Consider the following 22,897-nt stretch of genomic DNA (forward strand, 5'->3'; position numbering starts at 1 on the left):
GCACCCACAGAACTCGTCACACAGCAGCACCACCCCAACAGCTCCAAGAGCACCTCAAAAATCAGCTTCTGAAAACCCCAGCCAACGGCCTAGAGAAAGAATAGGGAACTCCAGGCAAGAGGAAAGGGTGAAAGGAGAAACTCAATCTTTTTTCCACATAATATTGAGGGATACAGCCAAAAATGACTTATCAGACTAGTACAATGAGTATCATGTAAGTGATCTGCCCCTTAACAATAACATGCTGTCTTCATTGGTGAAGTGCTGTGAAAGGGAGTTATGGTTCAGGGTTAGAGAGACCATCCTTTCACAGGCTCTTGGCCCTTCACTACCCAGCTTTCTCCAAGCAGCAGTAGAGGCTCTGTTTGAACATCTCTACAAGGATATATCCCTGCTGGGTTTTCCACACTTTCTGGAGCTGTTTGGCCTTTAATGAAAGAATGAACCAGGGCTGGAAACAGGACTGTGGACACATTTCCAGGATGTGGGCTTCTGCAAGAGGTCACAGGGACAATGAGCATGCAAGGACACAACACAGTGTTCACCATGCAAAGGCAACTCAAGGGATACAGGCCTAGAGAGGCTTAATTTCCAGCCCATGTACTCCTGAGTAACATCCACATTGTTCATTTTAATCCCTCTCAGCTGGTCAACTGTTCACTTTAGTCAGTTCTCTCAGAGGCTAAGCAAGTAAAATGAAGTAATCTCTAAAAGCATGAGTGGAACCTCCCACAGGGGATGTGCACGTCAGCTGGGTGGGGCAGACAGAAGATCTGCATTTACCTCATCCAAAGCAGAGTTTAAATAGGCTGGAAGGCGTAAGGCTTTCCCAGTGCAGGTGTGTGAAGCAGCCATCGAAGGGGATCATGGCAACTTGCTTCCTCTGGGTGCAGCTCCTCCTCATTGGGATACAAATGGTCCCAGCATACACACAGGCAGGAAGATGTCACCTGCTCCTGAAGGCAACTCCAATGAATTTCCCTGTAACTGTGACACCAGCAGCGTACCAGGCAAACACAACCTACCAAGGTAAGGCAGCTCTCTCTGGGTCTGCACAGAAATGCATCTCTAGCAAACACCCCTAACTCAGCTGGTTTCTGGAGTCTTGTGGTGTTCATAGAGTCATAGAAACCCAGACTGGTCTTGGTTGGAAGGGACCCCAAGGGTCACAGAGCTCCAACCCCCTGCCACAGGCAGGGACACCAACCTCCAGGCCTGGAGCTACACAAGGTTGCCCAGGGCCCCATCCAACCTGGCCCTGAACACCCCCAGGGATTGGGCACCCACCCCCTCTCTGGGCAGCCTGTTCCAGTCCCTCACCAGTCTCTCAGTGTTCTTTATGTCCTAGGGAGCTGCTTTGACAGGGGGTTGGACCTGATGATCTCTCGAGGTCCCTTCCAACCCCTACAATTCTATGATTCTTAGATGGGGTTAAAAGTGTGTGAGGTCTAACATTGTTTTTTCTTTTTCTTTTTAATTTCAGACAGGAGATAGGTGAACAGCACCAGTTGTTACTTATTTGTTCCTAGTTCATGTTTTTGTTTACAGTGTCGCTCCCAAATGCTCTTGCCTTCCTTAGGGTGTTTTTTAATCAATTTGTCTTAACTTGCCTAGGACTTGAATGCTCCAAAACCACAGAATTTGAGGCGGGGGGGGGGGATTGTTTGGTGAATTTGTTCCCTTTCCTTCATTCTGAGAATTTGTCCTTCTCAGTGGCAATGGCTGTAAAGACAAAGGGGAAAAGGTTGCTTCAATGCTGGCAGATATTCAGCATCAATCATAGAAAATGGCTTTTAATACCACAAACAACATAGCTGCAGAGTAAATGGCAGGCTGACCATTCCCCAGCCCTGACAACAGATCTCTCTTTGCCCTGAGATTCAGCAAAACAAAAAAATGCTAAGAAAATAGTGGAAGAGAGACATCATCATCCCTTCCTGCAAGGGGGAAGCCAGTCTGCTGTTGTAAATGGGCAGATTCCTTCAGATCTCACCCAAGAACATCCACTGGAGTTGGTTGTTTTTGAAGAAAGGTGTTCTGTTCACTGCTGTCACTTCATCTTCTGAGCACAGAATTCAAGCTACAGGCTCCTATCAGCTCCTGGCAGCTTTCACCTGAAACAGTCCTGACCTGAAGGGTGCAAAGAGCCAAGAGGGCCAGGACAGCACAGCACATATGGCAACCTGGGCTGGGAAGCCATAGCTGGGCAGTCACTTCTTCCTGGCAAGCAGGTCCTCCTGCTTCCTTTGCTTCTTCTCCCAAATCTGCTTGCAACACAACCATGATGCACAGCAGCACAGTGCAGACTGGTCACAGTTGTGAAACACCAACCTGGCACAGAGAAAGGGTGGTGACTGGCACGTTCAGCTGTGGGCTGAAGGAAGTCACTGACTGCCCAAAAGCTTCCCCCCATCTTTAACTCTTCTACACCATGGGATCCAGAAGAGGATCTACTCACAAGGAGCTCTGCTTTTGCTTACAGAAATGGTACCCACAATAGGGGCTGAATCTGGTGACTGAGGAGTTCCTCCTAGTTGATTCCCTAACTGGGGACAGGACAGATAAGTGGGGGTTCTTCCTTTGGTTGGGGGAGGACTGTGTCACAGAGAGCACTGTGCTAGCAAATACTTCCTTGGCTGAAAGCCCTGAAAGCATGGAGTCAGCTGCCTTACAGAACACACAACTTACTTTGCCTAACTTGCTCTGTTTCCAGTTGAAATAAGTGACAACAGAAACCTCACCAACAGCACAGCTGTGAGCGAGTATCTGCTGCAAGCCCTGAGCCCACAAAACGTCTCCTCAGGAGAATGGAAGGCAGTAAAGAGGGACAACTGCAGTTCTACAGACACAGCAGTGTTAAATGCCACTCAGAAAGCAGCAAGCTGGACCTCTCCAGACAGTAACATATCTTCTGTGCAAATCAGGTAAGTCTACACTCCACCTTTAAGTATCCAGTTGGGAGAGTGCTTCTCTTGGCAATGGCCAGAGTCAAGCCCTAGACCTGCTGTAGAGCAGGGGTTGAAACAAACATCTCAAGTCTTCTCTGGAATTTCTCTTGAAAATGCTATAGAAACATGTTCTGCAAAGCCCTATCTAGAGGTCACTCCATGGATGGTTTCATAGTTTAAAGGTCTGCTCATGTTAATAGGGATGTGGATTGGCTTTATGGAAATTGGGTGGACTGAACACCCCTCTTGTTTCCATTAATGCTGACAGAGTTGCATCAGTGGTGACCACTGGTCAAAGGAAACCATAAGCCATTAGCCTGATTGGCCTTATCTGCAGGAAGGAAGAATGCAAGAGTTCATGACCATAGTGAGACATAAATGGTCACAATATATTGCAACCCTGTTCCAAGGCATTCCCATCCAAAGATGGGTGGCAAAGCAGCCAGAGTGTCATGAAGAAACAGTGTTTCAGACATTAAAAGCAAAGAAAAATAAAGGAGCAGTGTGCCTGGTGGGCTCAGGATGGCTTCAGGTTCCCTGTCTCTTCATCTGCTTTTAATGTCCCCTTTCTATCCCTTACATGGGTCTACATGAGGCAGCTTCTTTTCTTTGAATTTATTTTCCTCTCTCTTGCCTCCTTCCACAGGGTATACATCATCTTCACTGATAAATCTGCCAAGGTCAAGACTGTGACTCTGAGAAAAGGTAAGTAAGGTTCAGTTAGGGAAACAGCAGGGTGAATGACACACCAAGCAAGGGTTTCATGTGTGTTCTGGTCTTCTGGAAAAGGGCAAAGATGGGCTCACTATACCTCCAGCTGAAGAATCTCTCATCTCTTCAGTAGTCAGGAGACAAGGCAAAGACACTAGACACTTTGCTCTAGACAAAAACCTCTAGAGCTAGCTAGAGGTTTTTCTAATTAAAATGTTAAACTGAAATCCTTTTCAAGCTTCCTTTTAGGTTTGAAGGACACTAAACAGCTACAAATAAAAGGGCAGGCTTGCTTATTTCTGCAGGTGTTGGCACAAGCTTCATCCACATATTCAATCTGCCATGCAGATACAAACCAGAGACAGTGGCTTTGCCATCACAGATGCTTCTGGTACTCCAGAGAATCCCCTACCACCCAGGAACCTCACAGCTGTACTGGGGGTCAGTGGGTATATTCAGACACCCCACTCTCCAGGGGTTTCACCCCTCATTTCTGAGAAATCAAGGGTTAAACACAGCCTGTTGGAGTAGGTCTGTAGCTGGGCTGGTTCTCTGGACTTCTAATCAACCATGAGGGTTTCCTTCCATTGCAGAATTGAGAACAACCACAGCACCACCAACCACCCCCCCCAACTCTGTCTGCACGGCGCAGGGCAGCTCCTTCTTCATCGCTGCCATCCAGGTGCTGCTGCTCCTGGCCACATGCAAACTGCTCTCCTAGAAGCCAGGAAGAGAAGAGGACCCAGCTGTGCTGCACTTTTCCTCCTTGCTTGAGATATGCCTGTGAGGGCAGCTGATCTACTCAGGAAACCTGTTAACTTCTGTGTGTTAAGGTGGTAACTTCCCTCCTCTATTAAATTATAAAGGTCTACTGGACTACAGGCCTGATCCTCCCATTAATCCCCTTGCCCAAGGACTGCAACCACAGCAAGATGGCACGTTGTCACAGCATGCCAGGCATCAATCTGTCCTAGCTTTTCAGCTTGAAAAGCCTACCATGGGCTCTAACCCCTCTAACAAAAAGAACACTGCATGAATGAACCCCTTCCTTACCACCTGGGGTTCTGTAAAGCACAGCAAAGCATGGAAATGCTGGAGAGGGAAAAGACCCTCTTCTCATCAGGGTACAGCTTGGCTTTTGCCTGTGCAGCCTGGGCCCTGCCCTCACAGCATGGTGTGTGCATAGGTGCCTCAGTGGCAGCCTGGTACAGTCCCCCCCCAGTATTACTCACCAGAACTGTTGGCAACAGGGTGGAGACTAAGAAGGGCAATTACTGGGTTAAGATTTACAAGCCTCAGCCAGTTCAAAACCTCCAGAGAAGTAACTAAGTGCACTCACCTGAGGAGGAGACCCTCACCAGGACAAGCTGGAGATCCTGCTGGCAAGGTATCCTCCACAGAGGCACTGGGACTTTATGCTCCACACTCTCATTTGGTCCAGCATCCTCTAAATTGTGTTATTTCAGTGGATGCCTTATGAAGTTTCTCTGGCTTTCCAGTAGCTTTCTGGAAGGGTGGGGTGGGTATATTTTATTCACTTTTTTTTAATCACCAGCTGATTTTGCTACATGGATGCATGGACTGCTGAGTATCTTGATTGTATGACTACTGTTTGTATTTTTATATGGGCAGCGCTTACTCAGGGATTTTCAAACTTCTGGAAAGTAGTTTTTTTCTTCAACTGATCTAAATAAATTAAGGAATGGAAGTTGGCTTTTGCACCTCACCTGGTCCTGGCTTCATTTTGATGGGGTTGTGGGGTTGTAAATAACCTTATCACTCTGTTAGCTCCTTATACAGAGGGAGATCTGCTAGGTGCAGGAAGACATGAACTGTAGCCCAAGGAAAGAGGGAAAAAAAAAGAAGGGGGGAAAAAGAAGGGATGGGAGGGGGAAGAAAGGAGGGGGGAAAAGAGACAATCATGCAGTTCTCTATTTGATCAAGATGCAGGTTAACAGAAATCACAAATTAGAGATAAATCTAAGGCTTTTGTGGCCAGGCAGGACACACATTTTGCCAGGCAGGCTCCTCTCTAGAAAGCTGCTTTATTTAACCTGGCAGAGTTATACATTTCCCACCAGCTTGGGTGGTTTGGGTTTGCACAACAGCCACATCATCTTGAGAAAAAGCAGAGAAATCAACCAAATTTGAGAAGCTGAATGATGGGATTGCTGCAGAATTCTTGTGAAACATCCGTGTTTGTCCCCAGGAGACACATAACCAGTGTCTAGGTGCAGGAAACAGAACGAGCAAGGTTGAAGTAATCAACTGATGTAATTATGCAGCAGAGTTTCTGGCCAATTGCACTTCAGCTCCTTTCACTTCTCAGAGATTGTTTCTTCTCCTTTGTAAACGACAATGTTCTGGTCTGTCTCATACACTTTCACTTTGTAAAGAGTCCCCATGGGCAGCAGCTTCTTGAGGTTTTCCCAGATGAATACTGCAACATTCTCTGTGGTGCTGAGAGTGAAACACAAACAGATTCAGCACTGACAGCAAGGACACTGGTGGCTGTACCCAGCATGGAGCAGGGGGGGGGTGCTGCTGAGGGCCCAGGGAACCATGCTTTGGCATGATGATATCCCAGATCTAAGTGGGGCTTACTGCCAGCAAACGTGGTTGAAACAAGGTTTAATTGAAAGGTTGTATCTGTTTCCCCAAGCTGTCCACACAGCTAAGTGATGTGCCAAATGTCAGCCTGCAAAGGGCTCCTCAGGTGTGAGGGAGTGGGGCCCTGTGTGGGCATGTGGGATGGCAGCAGCCCCAAGCCAGCCTGCACTGGCCCAGCACAAGGCTGGAAGGCAGAGTGCCCAGCCCCTGACATGCCCAGGTGTGTCACACGTGTGTCACACAGGTACCAAGGCTGCTCTTTCAGCTGTCAGACTGAGCCCTGAAGCTGGGAGGAGTCCCAGTACCCACCTCACAACCTCAGCAAAGTATGGCACGTCCTTATCCAGGTTTTTGTGGTCAAGGGGCTCCATGATTGCCTCCTGCAGACAGAAGAGAGTGACAGTCTTGTTCCAGTTGGTCAGTAGAGCTGGGCTTCAAACTACTGTGACTAGAACAAGGCAACAACATGAAAAAGAACCCTACATCAACCTGTTAACTCCCTAGATGGAGACACAATACTGCCTGACATCACAGCACTAAAGCACTTGAGCATTAAATCATTCCTTAATTTCTTCTTTATTCTCCACAATCATCAGCTCACCATGTCTCTCCACCTTGGCACCAGCCAAACTGCAAAGCTCTAACCACTTCTCCCAGTGATGTGTAGGAAAACAGTGCTATTTACCTGCATATATTCCTTCAGGTCTGTCAGGTTTATAACCATTCCTGAGACTGGGTCAATCTGCAGGGAAAACAACTGGGAGATTAGTAGCCTAGCTACACATCCTTATCAGCAAGGCTGTCTGGAGCCCTGTACCCATCAGGCTGTCAATATCTGTGTGCTCAGGGCATCTGAGCCACCAGGAAATTATCTTTCCACCTTCACACCCTGAGTTCCAACTCTACTCCTGTGGTGTTCCCAGTGGTTAGACACACCATACAAGCAACTTCAGTAATTTTCATTCTCTCATAAAAGCTGAAACCAGGGAGGAAGAACTCAACTGAAACCTTTCATACTCCAGCAGCAATCCAGCATGACCATTAAGCAGGAAAATGGGCATTCAACTACTGGGTTGAACAGCCAGGGAGCTCAGAGCATCCTTCCAGCTGGAGAAAGCCTGGCAGGAACAAAATCAGGTTGTGTAATCCACAGAGTATTTGGGGAAGGCAGAAAGAGGAGGCTTTAAAATTGTTGTTTCAGATGTGAACAGAAACCCCCTTTTCCCATGAACTGGAGATCTTCCAAAAGTTGTCTGACAAAACCCATCAAAGCCAAAGTGCTATCTAAAGAACTCATTCTCCAGGATACACAGAACAAGGACAGGATGAAGGGGGGAAAAAACTACAAAAAAGCAGAATTTGCTTTGGTATTTGGTAAAACAGCAGAGAGAATCAGCTACTAGAAGTGCTCAGCCTCCCCCTCACTCCATAGTCATTCAAAGGTGCCCCACAAATCTAACCAGAGCCTACACATTCTGCAGTGAGGCTCTGGCATCCATGTCCAGAGGAGGATTACAAACCTTGGACTTAAATATGGTCACCTGTAAAGTCCTTGTTAGAGGCAAGGTGGACAGGACAGTGATTACACAAGTCCTTTTTTCTCCAGTGAGGTGTACAGAGTTTCCACAAACACCTGGGGAAACCTGGCAACTGAGTTAGAACTTAAGTACTATGGAAGATGGGGACCCATCTATCCTGCCACCCTAAGGAATGGAAGAAAATGCTGATGGCACTTACCTCTCCACGCACAGTGACTATAACTGGAAAAAAACGGAGACATCAAAGAAAGACAGTGATTGAAACCTATAGATGTGATTCTCCTCCTCTTCGTGCTCTTCTTCTCACTCTCTTCACCTTCTCCCACCCACCCCAGAACAGTTTCAAAGGCATCTATCTCCCTATCTTTCCAGCAATTTTATGTTTTACAACAGGAATCTGCATCGATCTGCCTTCCCTGGTAAAGCTGGCAGGTCTTGCAGCAGAAGTTTCAGGGTACCTACACTACACAGTGCTAAAGAGGGAGCCAGCCTAATAACTAGGGAGGGCTGACTCTGTGTGCACAGGGGACAGATGGCAGGAGAAGAACTTGTGAAAATGTCCACATGAAGTTTACAGGCTGTTTAAATTGCACATCTTTTGCTTAGGAAAAAGATATCTTCATTCACAACACAAGGATTTTGCTTATTACTAACAAGGAGGTTTGATTAATTAGGTGGTATTTTGAGATAAATATTATCTATTTAATACTTTGTAAAAAGCAGGTCATGATTCAATCCCTCCCCCTTCCCCCCACTGGTTTTAATTCTGAAAACCCCCCAAACCAGCCTGTTGGGACACGAGTGGCCCAGCTCTCCTGTGGGTTCTTGTGCATCCAGAGCAGCCTGCCTGAGAGCAGCCCCTGCCTGTGGCTACCTGCACAGAAGCCCACTGCTTACCTTTATAGTTGTGCCCGTGGCCATTCGGATTGTTGCATTTCCCAAACAGCTTGATGTTCTCCTCATCACTCAGGGCTTTACTGTGAGGGACACAGACATGGCACCTCAGGATCCATCACAGCCGTTCAGACTCTTCAGCTGGGGCAGGTTTCCAGCTCTTCCATCTTTGTGCTTCCCCAAATTTAAGCCACGAGCTTCTCCACTCAGGAGGCACAAACAGAAGCAGCATATTTGGCCCATGGGAAGATGTTGTTGACACTGGTGGGGTTTTTTAGCTGTGGTTCTGTATTTATACATGCAGGCTTCACAACAACTGCCTGATCCCACTGCTGTGTAAACACACTAACAGCTACTCACAGGTGCACACGGCCAGATCCCTTTGGGCTCCCAGGAAGAAGCCCCTGGAGAAAACGATCACAGAATCACAGGGATTGGGAGGGACCTCCAGAGCTCATGGGGTCCAACCCCCTGCCAAAGCAGGGTCCCTAGGACAGGGCACACAGGGCGGTGTCCAGATGGGGCTGGAATCTCTCCAGAGAAGGAGACTCCACACCCCCTGGGCAGCCTGTCCCAGGGCTCCCTCACCCTCACTGGGAAGAAGTTCTTCCCCACATTGGTGGGGAACTCCCTGTGCTCCAACTTGAGCCCATCACCCCTTGTCCAGTCCCCACAGACACTGAGCAGAGGCTGCCCATGTCCCCCTGTGTCCCACCCTTCAGATCTTTAGACCCATTGATCAGATCCCCTCTCAGGCTGCTTCTCTCCAGGCTGAACAGCCCCAGCTCCCTCAGCCTTTCCTCACAGGGGAGATGCTCCAGGCCCTTCATCCCCTTCGTAGCCTCCTCTGGACTCTCTCCAGGAGATCCCTGGCTGGTTTATCCCAGGGAGCCCAGAACTGGACACAATGCTCCAGGTGGGGCCTGACCAGGGCAGAGCAGAGGGGGAGGATCCCCTCCTGTGACCTGCTGCCCACACTCCTCTTGCTGCCCCCAGGATCCCATTGTCCTTCTTGGCCCCGGGGCACACTGCTGGCTCATGGCCACCCTGTCACCCACCAGCACCCCCAGGTCCTTCTCCACAGAGCTCCTCTCCAGCAGGTCACCCCCTGATTCCAGCAGTTATTCCTTCCCAGGTGCCAGACTCTCCACTTGCTCCTGTTGAATGTCATTAGGTGCACGATGCTTATTACTATTTATTAACCACCAACGGGGACCTTCCCCAAGCAGGGTGGTTTCCCTGCCTGAAGCTTCCCTTGGAGGAAATTCAAGTGCCTATTCCCAGAGCTGTTCCAGGCCACGGCAACTCTTTGGGGAAGACCCAATTTCGGAGGAAAAAAGGCAACGGATCCTTAGGGGGCGCAGGGAGTCGCTTCCAAACCGCACCCGTAACTCCTCCCGTTCCAAGCCGACCTTGCAGGCCACAGGCCCGGCTGCTGCGGGCTGCGGGAAGCGGCCGTGCCCAGGGCAACCGGGCAGCCCTCAGCAGCGACGCGGAGGCCGGAGGAGCTGAGCCACGGACCCGGCTCCGCAGAGGCGGCTCGCAACGCGCTAAGGCCCCGCAGCCCTGCGAGGCCTCTGCACCCTGAGCGGGCTGCAGGGCCGGGCTGTCGCGTCCCGGGGGTGGCGGGGCCGGGGCCGGGGCCGGGCGTGCGGTGGGTCGCTCACCTGTGCAGCCGATGGCAGGCGCTGAAGGAGACGCTGCGGGAGAGCCGCGCCAGCCGGGCTGCGGCCGGCGCCATGGCGGGCGGTGCTGCCCAACGGCTCCCTCCGCTCCCCGGGGGCGGAGCGGCGGCTCCGCAGCGCCGCCCGGCGAGGCGGCTCCGCACCGGGCACCGCTCGGACTGTTCAGTCGAAAGGAAAGCCCTGGAGCCCGGGGTCAGAGGGGCTGCCGGGGGGCTCCATGGGGCGGTTTAGGCTACGCACGCCTCTCCGCTCCCGCGGGGCTGTGGAGTGGACAGAGCGCAGTGATTTGAGGTGGGTGGGGTTTTCCGTGCTCCTTCGGGTAAGGGCGGCTTTGTGAGCTGCTTCTGCTTGGCGTGCTGTGCGAACACACAATCCGGTGTTGATCCTTCCCTGCCTCTACCTGCTCCCCCACCCTGGAAAGCCCGGCCCGGCCCTTTGCGGTTACCCGGCCGGGCACGACGCGTCGCCATGGCAACGCGCGGCGGGACCCGCCCCTTGTCCCGCACTACAGCCCCCAGCGGGGGCAGCGGCGGTTGCTCCCCCCCCCACCCCCGGTCGGGGAACCGCTGTCCCGGCAGCGCGGCGGGCTCGGGGCGTCCCGGGGGTGTCTGTGCCGGGCCACGCTGGGATTAGTGCCGCGGCGGCTCGGCTGCGGGGCTGGAAGGCGGCGGAGGCCCAGCCGAGGGAGCCCCGGGAGCCGGCGGGCCGGGCAGGGGGGTGTTTGTTACCGGGCAGCCTTCCTGCTGTTACCGGGACCGGTTCCCAAGCGCGGCCGATGGCTGCGGGCAGGGCCACCAACCTCCAGGCCTGGAGCTACACAAGGGTGCCCAGGGCCCCATCCAACCTGGCCTTGAACACCCCCAGGGATGGGGCACCCACCCCCTCTCTGGGCAGCCCCTTCCAGCCCCTCACCACTCTCTCTGCAAAGAACTTCCCCCTAATCTCTCCTCTCACCCTTCCCTCCTCCAGCTTCACTCCATCCCCCTTGTCCTGCCAGTCTCTGTCCTTGAACAAGCTGATTCCCCTCCTGTTCCTCTGCTCCCTTCAGGGACTGGGAGGCTGCAATGAGGTCCCCCCACAGCCTTCTCTTCTCCAGGCTGAGCCAGCCCAGCTCCCTCAGCCTCTCTCCGTAGGGGAGCTGCTCCAGCCCTCTGATCCCCTCCGGGGCTCCTCTGACCCCTCTCCACCAGTCCCACATCTTTCTTGTACTGGGATCCCAGCTCTGGACACAGGACTCCAGCTAGGTCAGCTCATTTGTCTCTAGTGATACCTGCCAGCATCCTTCCAAACTGGCTTTTCCCCTTTTTTACTTTAAATATACCCTTAATTAACGAGGCAAAAACCACACACAAACACCACAGAGTAGTTTTTAACCTGGCTTGATTAATGCTGTCAAGTTGTACATCTGAGTGTGAGCTCAGTGGGACTGTTGCTTTTGTTTAATACCACAAGACACCTCAGTCTGGATTGTTCCATTACAGTACAAATAAAAACCAGAAACAAAAAAACCACATCTGCATCATACAAGGTGAGAAGAATCTGAGAATTCTAAATATTTACAGAAAAGGGGCAAGTGGGGGTTTGGGTGGGAGGGGGGAAAACCCACAAAAAATATTTACATAAAAATACAGGAGCTTGTCAGCATATACATTTTACACCAGTTCACAAAAAAAAAAAAAGAAGACACTATATAAATTAAAGTGAAGGGAACTCCAAAGGGAACCCAAGACTCTCTGGGATGTTTCTCTCATGCGGCTCAGGGAAAGAAGAGAAAAAAAAATAATGAATCAAGTCTTCTACAGCAGGAGAATGAACTGCAAAACAACCCTTTTCTCCCCCTACCCCAACCCTCCCACCTTCCCCACCCCGAATTCCCCCCTGACTGGACGAGGCAAGACTCTGCACACAAAGGTATTAGGCTGTATGGTTGTTTAAACTGGACCATGCCTTTCAATAGTGGGGTGTCCATAGCATGAGGTGCTGGGAAATTACCAGTAATTAAAGAAAGAAAGAAGAGCTGCATGCCTAAGCCACCTTTCACCAAAGGAAACCCAACTTCTTGCCCAGATTTCCCAACACCACATCACTTCAGTCAATGCCCTGTCAACGTAGCGCGGTGACGGATGGCAGAGCACACAGAGCACCCCGTCCCATCCTGGGGTTGAAAGGGGAATGGGTACAGGTTCAAGTTGGGTTTTGGGTTTGTACAGCAATCCTTCCTGACACCCTCCCACACACCAACCCCTTTGAGTGATGAGCATGAACCAAGGATCTCTGGGAAGACACAGGCACAGAGTTGTGGGTGTTTCGTTGCGTATGAATATCGATTTCACCTGGTAAGGCTCTAAAAAATCAGCAGTTAAGACTTCACAGGGCCCAGGTCCTCCTTACTCACCCAGTATCCACACTCCCCCTTCACTGGGGAAGATCTCCTATAGGTTGCATGTTCTGCTCCAACGTAGAGGTGGAAATCCAGAGCTGGAGTCGCTGCTGGAGCCCAAACCCTCGCACGCACCAGGGAGGAACTCTGCTCGGTACTTGGGAAAGGGCAATTTAAGATGCAGGTAGGTTGCAGAGAGGGAACTATTTAGGAACATTGCTGCTTGTCACCTTGCTGGAGCTTAGGTCAGGCAGTAACTAACTCCATTGGAGCCCAACTGGACTTGCAATAGAGCATGACTGGTGTTGCCATCCCTTTGCTCCCTCCCATTTCTCTTCCAAGACCTGACCTCCCACCTCACCTTGAGATCATCCACCTTTTCCTCAGACATCAGCTGTGACCATCCCCTCCTTGCTCTGCTGCCCTTCTTAAATCTCAGCTACAATTTCTGGACAGATGCAAAGGCTGGTTTCACTTCAGGGTGACTCAACTGATGAGGATGTAGAACTTGAAGGCCCAACAGATTTAACCACAGTGCAAGAGCAGAACTGCATAGTTCACTATATGGCTTGGTGGGGGGGGGGGGGAGCTGCAGGGTTTGGGGGGGTGGGAGTGCTGAATCACACTAGATGTTTAAGCCAGGGCCAGCAGCAACATGGAAAAGAGAGTGTTCACCTCATTATCTGGGAAAACCTGGTGCCTTAACCTTTTTTGTGGCTCAGCCCTGGTCTCTGGACCACACCAACGTGGCTACATGGAGGGACAGCGTGAGGCTGGGCATGAAGCTTTCTGCTGCCTTGGTTTCTTTTCTTTGCCTCCTCGTTCTCAAGGGGAAGGGGGGTTTGTAGCAGCTGTCTGAGCCCTTCTGGAGCTTTTGTTTCCCATGGGATGAGCACCTGGCACCTCAGCCAGGTGAGCTGAAGAGCCCAGGCTCGGGCAGTAGTCGCACAAAGACTCGAAGGGACAGGAGTTGTCTGGGGATGGCACTTGTTCTCTATGAGGGGAAAGGGCTTCAGGCAGGAAAATCCAGAGAGGCAATTGCAATTAGGGGGAGCTGGGATCAGCAACCCCTTGGAGCAGGATAGTCCTGGTTAATGTAAGGCCAAAACAGAGGTCAGGAGGGTTGTGGCGGGGGCAGGAGCGGGTGAGTTAAGGCTTTCATGGAGAGAGAGGTTGGACCTACAGCTCTCCTTACCTGAATCCCAAATAGCCTGAACCAAGCATGCTGTCCCTGCTTCCACTGGAGACCAGGTAACCAGGAGACTGGCTGAGGACTGGTACCAGTCCTGCATGCCTCTATTGAGAGAGCATGTGCTTAAACTGGGCTCCCTGGGTGAGGAATGCAGAGAGGTCAGCTCTCCCTTGGGAGGGAGATGCAGACAGGGTGGCCCACACCATGGCTCACCTAATGGCCCTTTTCCACCTATTTCCATTAGTTTTCCTTCCCAAAAAGAAATAAAACCCCACAAAGTAACATTCCAGCACCCCCCCACCCCCCAAAAAGAAGCCCAACCCCACTGCTAGTCACACAGATTGGGGTAACCTGATCACAGTGCTGCTCCTTTGTGTGTGTGTGTGTGTGAGTGAGTGTGCCAGATTTATTTCTGTATCACATTAAGAACAAACCCTCTAAACAAAACCCTCCCAACAGCAGTGCTGCAGGTTAAATGGGACCATGAGGCTGCTCAAGCAGCCCTGGGCAAGGCTACAGGATTAAAAGAAGCCTGGTTAGCTACTAGAAGAAGGTTGGGTTGGGGTTTTTTTTCCCTCTTTACAGTTTAAAAGCCCCAAAATAGCCATGAAGCTTCTGTTCAAATAACCCAAGCTCCTTCAGCTCTCACAGCTATGGGCTAACTGTGAGGCCTCCAGGTTTCTACCAAAGCATCAGTGCTCAAAGCAGGTAGGGAAGTTCATCTGCATGGAGAAGGAATGGCCTTGGACTTCACTGGTGAAGATGTCAAAGCCCCTACATCTCCAGTGTTGCTCATACCATCACAACAGGGATGTGCTTTAAGGTGGGGTTGTAGTAAGTTGGGGGGTGCAGGGGGAGGCTGAGAGGCTTCTTTTACAGTAGGGAAAGCTTTTTAAACACCTGGGACAAGGGTGATTAGCATGTTCTAGAGTGCACTGGCCTTCAGTCCCTACTCAATGAATACTGGTAGGAGCTACAACTCGTGAGGCAGCCCCATTTCACAGCACGTAGCTACTCTGTGTGTCACAGCTTCCCAGGGATGCCCCTGCCAACACAGAACTTGAAGGTTACAGAGAGCTGCATCCCACAGGCCTGCAGCTGAAGGTCAACAGGAGCATTCCCTGATGGAGGAGCAGCAGAATCTGACCCACAGTGAGTAGCTGGTCACGCAGGTAACTTGGCACTTACTCACAGTCATTTCCCAGCTGGGAAGCTTGGCTCCAATTTACAAGCTGGATGTAATTCTATATTATTATTATTATTTATTTTAAATAGCATTTTTGGAGGGTTTTTTTTTTCTTTGTGGAGAGATGATACTGCCTGGCCAGCCACAACAGGGGGTTAAATCCTTCTGGATTGCAGCTAGCCTAGCAGTAAAGAGGAGCTGGCATGAAAGGGGTGTGCTGTTCCCACCTTGTGTGTGCATGGTTCAGTGTACATCTGCCTTTTGGGTTTTTTTTCCTTTTGGTATGAAGCCCTACAAACCTGCCCTACTCATCTTCCATAGCCAGCCTCTGCTGACAACAGAGGAACCTCAAAGGAACTGAATTTCTTGTAGTCAGAAGCAGCTTAAGCAACTGAAAAAGCACACTGCAGTTTGAGCTGGAGAGCCTTTTCTGCAGGCTTGAAGGCAAAAGCAGGCTCCCCACCGCCACCCCACTTCAAAGGAATCGAAGTGGATCTGCTAGACTTAAGCATTAATTTTCCAGGGAAAGGCAGGACCTTGGCATTCACCAAGAAAACTCTTGGTCAGACTTCCCCCCCCCCCCAACCCCACCTCCCAGCCTGGCTCTGGCTGTGTAACCTCAGAGGGGGTGGAACAGAGGTTCTTCCCAGGGCATGGTGTGGAGCCCCTTGCTTGGAAGCTAGCGGTGGGAAGGGCAGTGTACTACACATGGGGGAGGGAAGAGCTGCATGCACAGTCCATCATGCACAGGACCACACCACAGGAGAAGTGCTGAGGAAGCGGTGGGAGCCACCGATGGCGAATCCAGAGAAGGAAAAACTCCTTTCCCTGCCCCACCAGCATCTTTCAGGTCTGCCCAGCCTCTCCAGCAGCATCTGCGTGCCAGCAGCCTGCCCTGTCCTTCCAGTTGTCTCAAAACTACATGAGAAAAGCTCTATCGCTACTACATAAAAACAGTGAGTGGTGGCTGCTAGGGGTGGGGAAGAAAGAGGAGGGGGGGGGGGTTTGCTTTGCTCATGGGGGGCAGGGGGTGGGTTTGTTATTAATTTTTTTTCTTTTTTTTTTTTTCTTTTTCTGTCACTGAAAAAATAAAACAGTCCACTGTCCAGCAGAGGCTGCTTAGACTCTATCCCTCCATCCCCCCCCACACCAGCTCACTCAACGTGGACCTCTGTTTCAGGCCTCTGCAAGCACAGCTCAGTTGGGAGGAAGGCTCCCTGCCCAAGGGCTGTAGCATAAGTTCTACTGTGCACGTGGGTAAAGCTGGGGGGCACGAACCCCCCTCCTCCTCCACCATAGCCCCCTCTTTGGTGCTGAGGCATGGTATGGTAATCCTCCAAATTATCGTACTGGGACACCACAGTCATAGTGCTTTGGCGTTTCCCAAGGGTTTGGTATGGGTAGAGGAGGGCAGAGTCCCTCTCCATGGTTTCAGGGTGCTGCATTCGGAGGCTGTGGCTCCGTTCGGGCTTGGGCGGCGGTGCCATGGGGGGGGCGGCATGCTCCTCCTCTTTATAGCAGTCTCTGGAGTGCTTCTCCATGGATGTGCTCGGTCTGGCTCGAGACCTCTCCAAATCTGGCCTGTCCTCTGCCAACCTCACTTCCTTGTGGTTCAGTCTCAGGGTCTCCTGGCTCGCTGGGATGTACTTCCCACCCGAGTGCTGGTAACCGATGGGCTCAGAGGGCTCCGGGCCGCCCTTGGGCCTGTAGTCAGGGTAAGGGGGCCCGTTTTTGGGCTCGGAAGGCTGCCTATGGCTCGCTTCCTGCTGCAAGTGCGTCCTGTGCTCGTTTGTGCTGCAGCCTGGCTCGTGAAGCTTCCTGTTGCGGATGCTGCTCTGCTTCTGGGGCAGGGACGGCTTCTCCGACTGCCCGTTCCCGTAGGCTCCGTGGTAGTGGGCTCTGTCCAGCTCTGCCTCGGGGTGCTGCATGTAGTAACGCTCGTCCCCCTCGGGCGTAGCTGCCTTGGCCGGGTACCTGCCCTCCTTCCCTTCTGCCACGGTGAGGAGGCCAGTTTTCCCAGGATCCGATTTGCTGCGTAAGTGAATCACATCCAGTCCTCCCAGTTCTTCTGGCAGCAGTGGGGCCACGTTATCATACTGGGACATCACCGGCCCTTTCGCCTTCTGGCGCGTGCGGCTCTCCCGGCGGATAGACTGCATGCGGTACTTCTCCATGTCCTCCAGGTCCCAGGACATGTACATGTGCTTTATGTCCGGGGCGGGAGGCACGTCTCTGCTGATGAAGCTGTGCTCTTTCCCTGCCAGGTGACCGATGAGACCTCCCCGAGGGTAGGCAGACAGGCTGGGAAAGCGGTACAGGCCTTTGCTTGGCAGCCGGGTCGCGTAGGACGCAAAGTCACGGCTGGGCAGCGGGTGGAAGGGTCTGACCCGCACGGTGCTGTAAGGATCCAGGTCGTAAAAACTCCCATCCGCGGCGGCGTAGTAGGAGGATCCAGAAGAGCTGGAGTAAGGACTGTACCGGTAGTGTACCCGCCCGTTCTCAAAGTAAGGCTGCAGCTGAGTTACGTGGTAGTCGGAGTGGGGCTGATATGGCTTGTACTGGTAGAGGGGCCGCGGGCAGTATACCGGCTCGTCGTCTGGAGGTACCTCAGTCCGTGAAATGGGCACGGAGCGGATAGCGGAGGCGGCAGGGGTGGGGACGTGCAGCGACTGAACCCTTCGGATAGTGGGGTAGGGAGGAGCATCCTCGGCGTAGCCGGCGTTGCGCAGGCCCGTGGGGCTGACAGAGGACACAAACTCCGTCCGGCTGCGGGGCTTGGAGTGGAGAGCGGAGGTGCTCTTCGCTTGGTTCGTGTAGGTGTTGTAGCGCGTGCCCGCAGAAGCAGGGGTCTCAGACCGGGGCGGGTAGGCTTGGTGCTGGTCAGGCTTGCTGTGGTAGACATGAGGAGGAACGCTCTCAGGCCTGTACTGGTGGACGGAAGGTGGCTTGTGGTGCAGGTAACCATCCGGCCCCGAGGGCTCGGGGATGCCCTCAGGCTTGGGATGGGGCACGTATACAGACTGCAGGGAAGCATGCTTGGGCGGAGGAGGGGGTGGCGGTGGCAGCAGGGCCTCCTCCACAGAGGACACCAGCATGGAGGAGGACAGGAAGGCGTGGTAATTGGAGTTGTTGATGGCGTCTGTGTTGTTCGAGTGCATGGCGGCAGCAATTTTGCTCTCCAGCGTTCTCACGGGTGGGACAGGGGGGGTGAAGCTGTAGGAGTGGGTCGGGACGGACTCGGAGCGCATGTGCAGCGGGGGGGCCCTTGTAGTCTCCCGAGGCTTCTCCAAATGGCTCTGGTGCCCCGTGGGCACAGAGGAGGAGCAGCGGGCAGTGGAACTGCTTTCTGAGACGAAACCCGGCGTGGGCTCGGGGGGCTTTTCAGGTGCACCTGCACCCCACACCTGTAGGGGAGAGACCAGCAGAAATTAGAGGCAAGGAACTCTTCCCTGCTCCTACTAACAAGCTAAAGCATCACAGCCACTTGCAAGGGCTGGTTCAATTGCAGGTGTTCAGTGGTTTGTTGGCTGTGGAGAGGTAGCACTGCTCGCTGGAGAAGAGGAGGTGTGTATGTTCTGGGTGGGTATGTTCTGGGTGGGTATGTTTGTGGTGCCTCTGGGGACCTGCCACTCTCTGGGAATGTCAAGCTAGAGGGAGGGGAGGGGGTGGCTGTCTCTTGACAGCAAAAGGTAAAACCCAGGTGCCACAGGTCTGCTCAGAAACACGCTTGTCTCAATGCAACGCCCCAATTTGAAACTGCTCACGCCCTGCTGGGCAGATGGAGGAGGGTAACACAGCAGTGATCCCTCCCTTAAACATAGGTGCAGTGCTGCAGGCACACGTGCAGTGGGTAGGTGGGATTTGAGGTTCCCTTCCCACATCTCACTTCTCCACCAGGACCCCAACCTGCTTTATTAAAGACTGCTGGAAGAACAGGCTGTGGAGAGGAGAGGATGCCAAAAGGCTTTTTCCTCAGCAGTTAGAAACTCATTCCATGTTGTACACAGCAGACACCTCTTGTGTGAAATCAGTGAGGGTAGGTCCATCTGGGTGTTTCCTTAAGAAACACAGCACTGCTGCTCTGTGAGGCTGTGTCTGTGGTGTACAACACGTAGGGGTTTGGTTCCACCCCCCTAACCATAGCTTTTGCCACCGGGGCCTCAACCAGCTTTCCTAGAGCTCGGCTGTGCACAGACGCTGTGCTCAGGGCTTTGTGTGGATTTGTGTGAGTGTGTGTCACATCCACCTACCTGACTGGCACCGCTTGACGCCTTTGCAGAGGCCGCTGGCACTTGTCCCATGGCTGCCTGGTGGTCTTGCCTCGGCGGCGGGGCCGGCTGGCTGGTTGGGAGCAGGCGCTGAGCAGCTGTAACGGTGACATCAGCTTGGGTTGTAGCGGCCGGACCGGCCGGTTCCCGGCTCGGCTCAGCGGTTGTTGTCTGGATGGTTGTTAAATAGGGGATGGAAGCCGGGGTGCTTTTCTCCCCAGCAGTTACAACAGGAGGAGCCTGAAGTTTGTCGTCGTCTGCGCAGACAGGTACGTGGTGCTTGTCCCCAGCCACGCACGCGCGGTGCTGGGGCTTATCTACAGGCAAGTCCGCTGCAGGCGCCTCCCAGTCAGGCAGAGCACCGGGAGTATGGTGAGGGGGGTGCTCCCAGTCCCCAGCGTGGGGGGGTAAGTGATCTTTGTCCCCCGGTTTACCAGGATGGAAGCTGGGCTGCTCCTGCTCTGCATCTCTGCCACCAGGCACGTCCCCAGTATGGAGAGGTGGGGGGTCCCAGTTTCCCGGCGCACCCGGCGGGTGGTTCTGCTCTCCGGGTGCTCCGCTACCTTGGAAATCCTGCTCTACCGGCGCAGCACCAGCCTGGAAGTGAAGTCGGTTCTCTGGCAGACCAGTATAAAGGTGGAGCTTGTCTGGAGCACCAGCGGAGAGATGGAGCTTTTCTAGAGCTGCGCCAGCTTCAGCCTCCCCGTAATTGGTGCTGTCAGAGGGAGCCTCTCCTGGCCTTTTCTGGGACTGCGCGGACGCTTGCTGGGCGGACTCAGCTAACGCTAGGGCTAGCATGCGCGCTGCGTTTTTCGGAGGAGGAGGAGGGATAAGAGACACGGAACTGACGGGAACAGGATCCTGGGGGGAGTCGAGGGCAACTGCTCCTAATGGGGGGAAAATTGAGAGAGAGAGTGATTTTATGTTACCCAATAAGAGGAGTGATGTAGCCTTAATGACCTTTATTTAAAAAAAAAATTAAAAAATTAAAAAAAAGAGGCTTTTCCCCACTTTCTCAGCGGTGATTCCTTCTGAGGTGAGCCACTAGGTTCTGTCCCACCTGCCAATCCTCAGTAGTACAGCAGTTCATGGCAAAAAAAAAAAGGGAAAAGAAAAAAAAACCCACAAGAGATTGTCTAAAGGTTCTTCTTGCATTTCTAGAGAGGTAGGAAGCAGGTAGCAGAGAATGAGAGATACCCTGAACACAATTTTGATCATAAGTTTTTAGGTGAGAAGGTCCCTTCTTCGAGCGTTGGCAGATTTTTAATTAAGAGAAAAAAAAAATAAAGAAGAGGTCTTAGATGGTCTGTCAGCTGAAATGGTTTAGAAGGACATGCTCTAGATTTTTGTGTTATGACAGGGTGGGGAAAAAAAAGTGGGAATAGAATGGAAAAAAAATTCTCTGAGACCGGTGTGATGTAGGGAGGAAGGCAGAGGTTAAGAAACCTCACTGATCTGCGCAGCCCTGCAAGACACTTGTGATCAGAACTGATGGGCAATCCCCTCTCCTAAAAGGCACGCAGAGCAGGATGGGTTGGAGAGCAGGTCCCCTTTGGAACTTAAAGAAAGAATGGAGGAAAATGCACTGTACCTGGCTGTGTGTGTCCAGAGGGTACAGTCTTATTCTGACTGCTTGACATTGGTCTCTCCCCTTCTTCTGGCAGCTCGGGCTTGCCAGCAGCCACTAGCTGGGCATGCTGTAGCTCTTGGTGGGCTCCTTCCCCTGCTCCTGTTTCACTGTTTTTCAGGGGCAAGGACATCTGGGTTGGGGACCTGTTTGTGACCTCAGTGATGCCAATCCCTTTGCTCCAGCTGGAAGCAGAGGAGTTTCTGGATGCGACGGGCGCTCCTCCAATCGTTTCAGCCGCGCGGCCGGGCAGCACGAAGGAGACGGGTTCTGATGAGGGCAGAGGTGGAGATTTGAGGGGCTTTCGGCCCATCTTGGGGGAGAAGGTGTGGGGTTTGCAGGTCTTCTCTTCAGTTGGGCTCAGGTCTAGAGTAAAGAACGGACTCATCTTCTCTTGGAAGGGGGAGACTGGCTCAGAGCTGGTGGCACTGCCTGGTGTCTGCGACTGGCTGCCTGATTCTACATCCTTCTTTAGCAGGCTGGGCTTCTCCTTATTTAAACCCACTGACTCCAGGAGGGAGGTGCTGCTATCCAGACACTCAGAATCTGCCTGGGGTGGGCTGCACTGAAAAGACATTGGGTCAAAGTCCAGGCTAGCGACTCCGATCTCCGGTGGGCTCAGGTCAACGTCCTCAGCGGACCGAGGGGAGATCAGGGCAGGCACGTGGATCAGCCCCTCGTCCCCGTCGCTGTCGTCGTGGGGGAGGTTGTCGTAAGAATTGCAGCGGTTCATGTTTCCCAAGAGCTCTCCATTGAAGGAAGCAGACAGAGCATCGCTGCTGGACCGAGGTCTTCTGGGTCGGAACAGCTTGGATTCACCTAGGAAGGAGTGGGATAGGTTAGTGTCCAAACCTTGCTGCCCAGGAGGTGATGGGTGGTTCACCTGGTGAAGTCTAAACACAGAAGTAATGTAGGGCGGGTGGTTTTGCCCCAGCTGAGAGCTGAGCACCACACAGTCACTTGTTCTTTAAAAGGGAGTGGAGAGGGAGGAACATGGGAGGTGGGGAAAGGGAAGGGAAAAGGGAAAAAACCCAACCCAAGGAACCAAAACCCCGTGGGTTGGGTAAGGATAGTTTACTAGAATAGCAGAAAGATAAAATACAACAATGCTGACAGGACTTTATAGCAAAAAATATATGAAATTAGTGATACACAATGCAGTTTGTCACCCAACCACAAAACTCAGCCCAGAGCTGTCCTGAAAAACTGGACTGTCCCCAAAACCACATGTCCTGGAGCCACCTGCTCATCCTCCAACCAGCCCCCCTCTTCTGCTGAGCCTGATGTAATTGGTATGGAATACCCCCTTTGGCCAGTTCAGGTCACCTGTCCTGGCTGTGTGTCCCCTCCCTTCTTGTTAGTAGGGAAATATAAACAACTGAAAAAGTCCTTGATTGCTGGGCAACAACTAGAAACATCAGGGTGCTATCAGCACTGCTCTCATCCTGACTCTCAAACATGGCATTCCATCCACTATTAGATGTGGATTAAATAATAAATAAATAAATAATAATTAAGTATTAAATAGAAAAAATAATAATAAAAGTAATAAATAACCCACTATTAGATGTGGATCAAGTAATAAATAATCCATTAAATATTAAATAAATAAACAGAATGCAGAAATGAGCTCCATCCCAGCTGAAACCAGGACATGTAGTCAGCAATAGCCTTTACTACATTTGCTCAAACTCCCCTCCAGCAGCTGTCAGGTCCAATTTAGTCTGAATGGGATCCACCTGCAAACACAAAGCTGGCTCAAGCCTGCTGGACACCCAGGGCTTTCTTAGAAAGCGTTTTCCTTCCTGATGCTGCTTTTTACCACCTCAGACTGTAAAGGGGATGGGGCAAGGAATAA

General features: G+C 52.1%; 3 protein-coding genes across 4 annotated transcripts in view; 1 reads left to right on the plus strand and 2 right to left on the minus strand.

Moving 5' to 3' along the window:
- The first annotated feature begins 828 nt into the window (after window positions 1-828).
- On the plus strand, window positions 829-4,460 carry LOC311200773 (uncharacterized protein). The gene is made up of 4 exons (XM_084275073.1): window positions 829-1,029; window positions 2,714-2,924; window positions 3,595-3,653; window positions 4,253-4,460. The coding sequence occupies exons 1-4, from the start codon at window positions 867-869 to the stop codon at window positions 4,378-4,380; spliced, it is 561 nt and encodes a 186-aa protein (XP_084131199.1). The 5' UTR covers window positions 829-866; the 3' UTR covers window positions 4,381-4,460.
- Window positions 4,461-5,573: 1,113 nt separating this feature from the next.
- Window positions 5,574-10,468, minus strand: PTS (6-pyruvoyltetrahydropterin synthase). 2 transcript variants are annotated; one of them, XM_084274898.1, is made up of 6 exons: window positions 10,369-10,468; window positions 8,705-8,784; window positions 8,007-8,023; window positions 6,955-7,011; window positions 6,579-6,649; window positions 5,574-6,119 (listed from the first exon to the last, which is right to left on the minus strand). In XM_084274898.1, exons 1-6 carry the CDS (start codon window positions 10,440-10,442, stop codon window positions 5,978-5,980), a joined length of 441 nt encoding a protein of 146 aa, XP_084131024.1. In that variant the 5' UTR covers window positions 10,443-10,468; the 3' UTR covers window positions 5,574-5,977. The 2 variants fall into 2 exon arrangements, with proteins under 2 accessions (XP_084131024.1, XP_084131023.1); XM_084274897.1 differs by having other exon boundaries at window positions 8,007-8,029.
- Window positions 10,469-16,148: 5,680 nt separating this feature from the next.
- The window catches only part of ARHGAP32 (Rho GTPase activating protein 32), a 130,316-nt gene continuing 123,567 nt past the window's right edge, over window positions 16,149-22,897 (minus strand). The window contains exons 22-24 of the mRNA XM_084275008.1: window positions 21,004-21,858; window positions 19,395-20,299; window positions 16,149-18,548 (exon numbers count right to left, since the gene is read on the minus strand). Of these exons, the coding sequence (XP_084131134.1) occupies window positions 16,299-18,548; window positions 19,395-20,299; window positions 21,004-21,858 (4,010 nt within the window). The 3' untranslated portion in view covers window positions 16,149-16,298. The remainder of the gene's footprint in view (window positions 18,549-19,394; window positions 20,300-21,003; window positions 21,859-22,897) is intronic.

Source organism: Gallinula chloropus, assembly GCF_964237585.1.
Source record: "Gallinula chloropus genome assembly, chromosome: 24".
Taxonomy (NCBI): Eukaryota; Metazoa; Chordata; class Aves; order Gruiformes; family Rallidae; genus Gallinula; species Gallinula chloropus.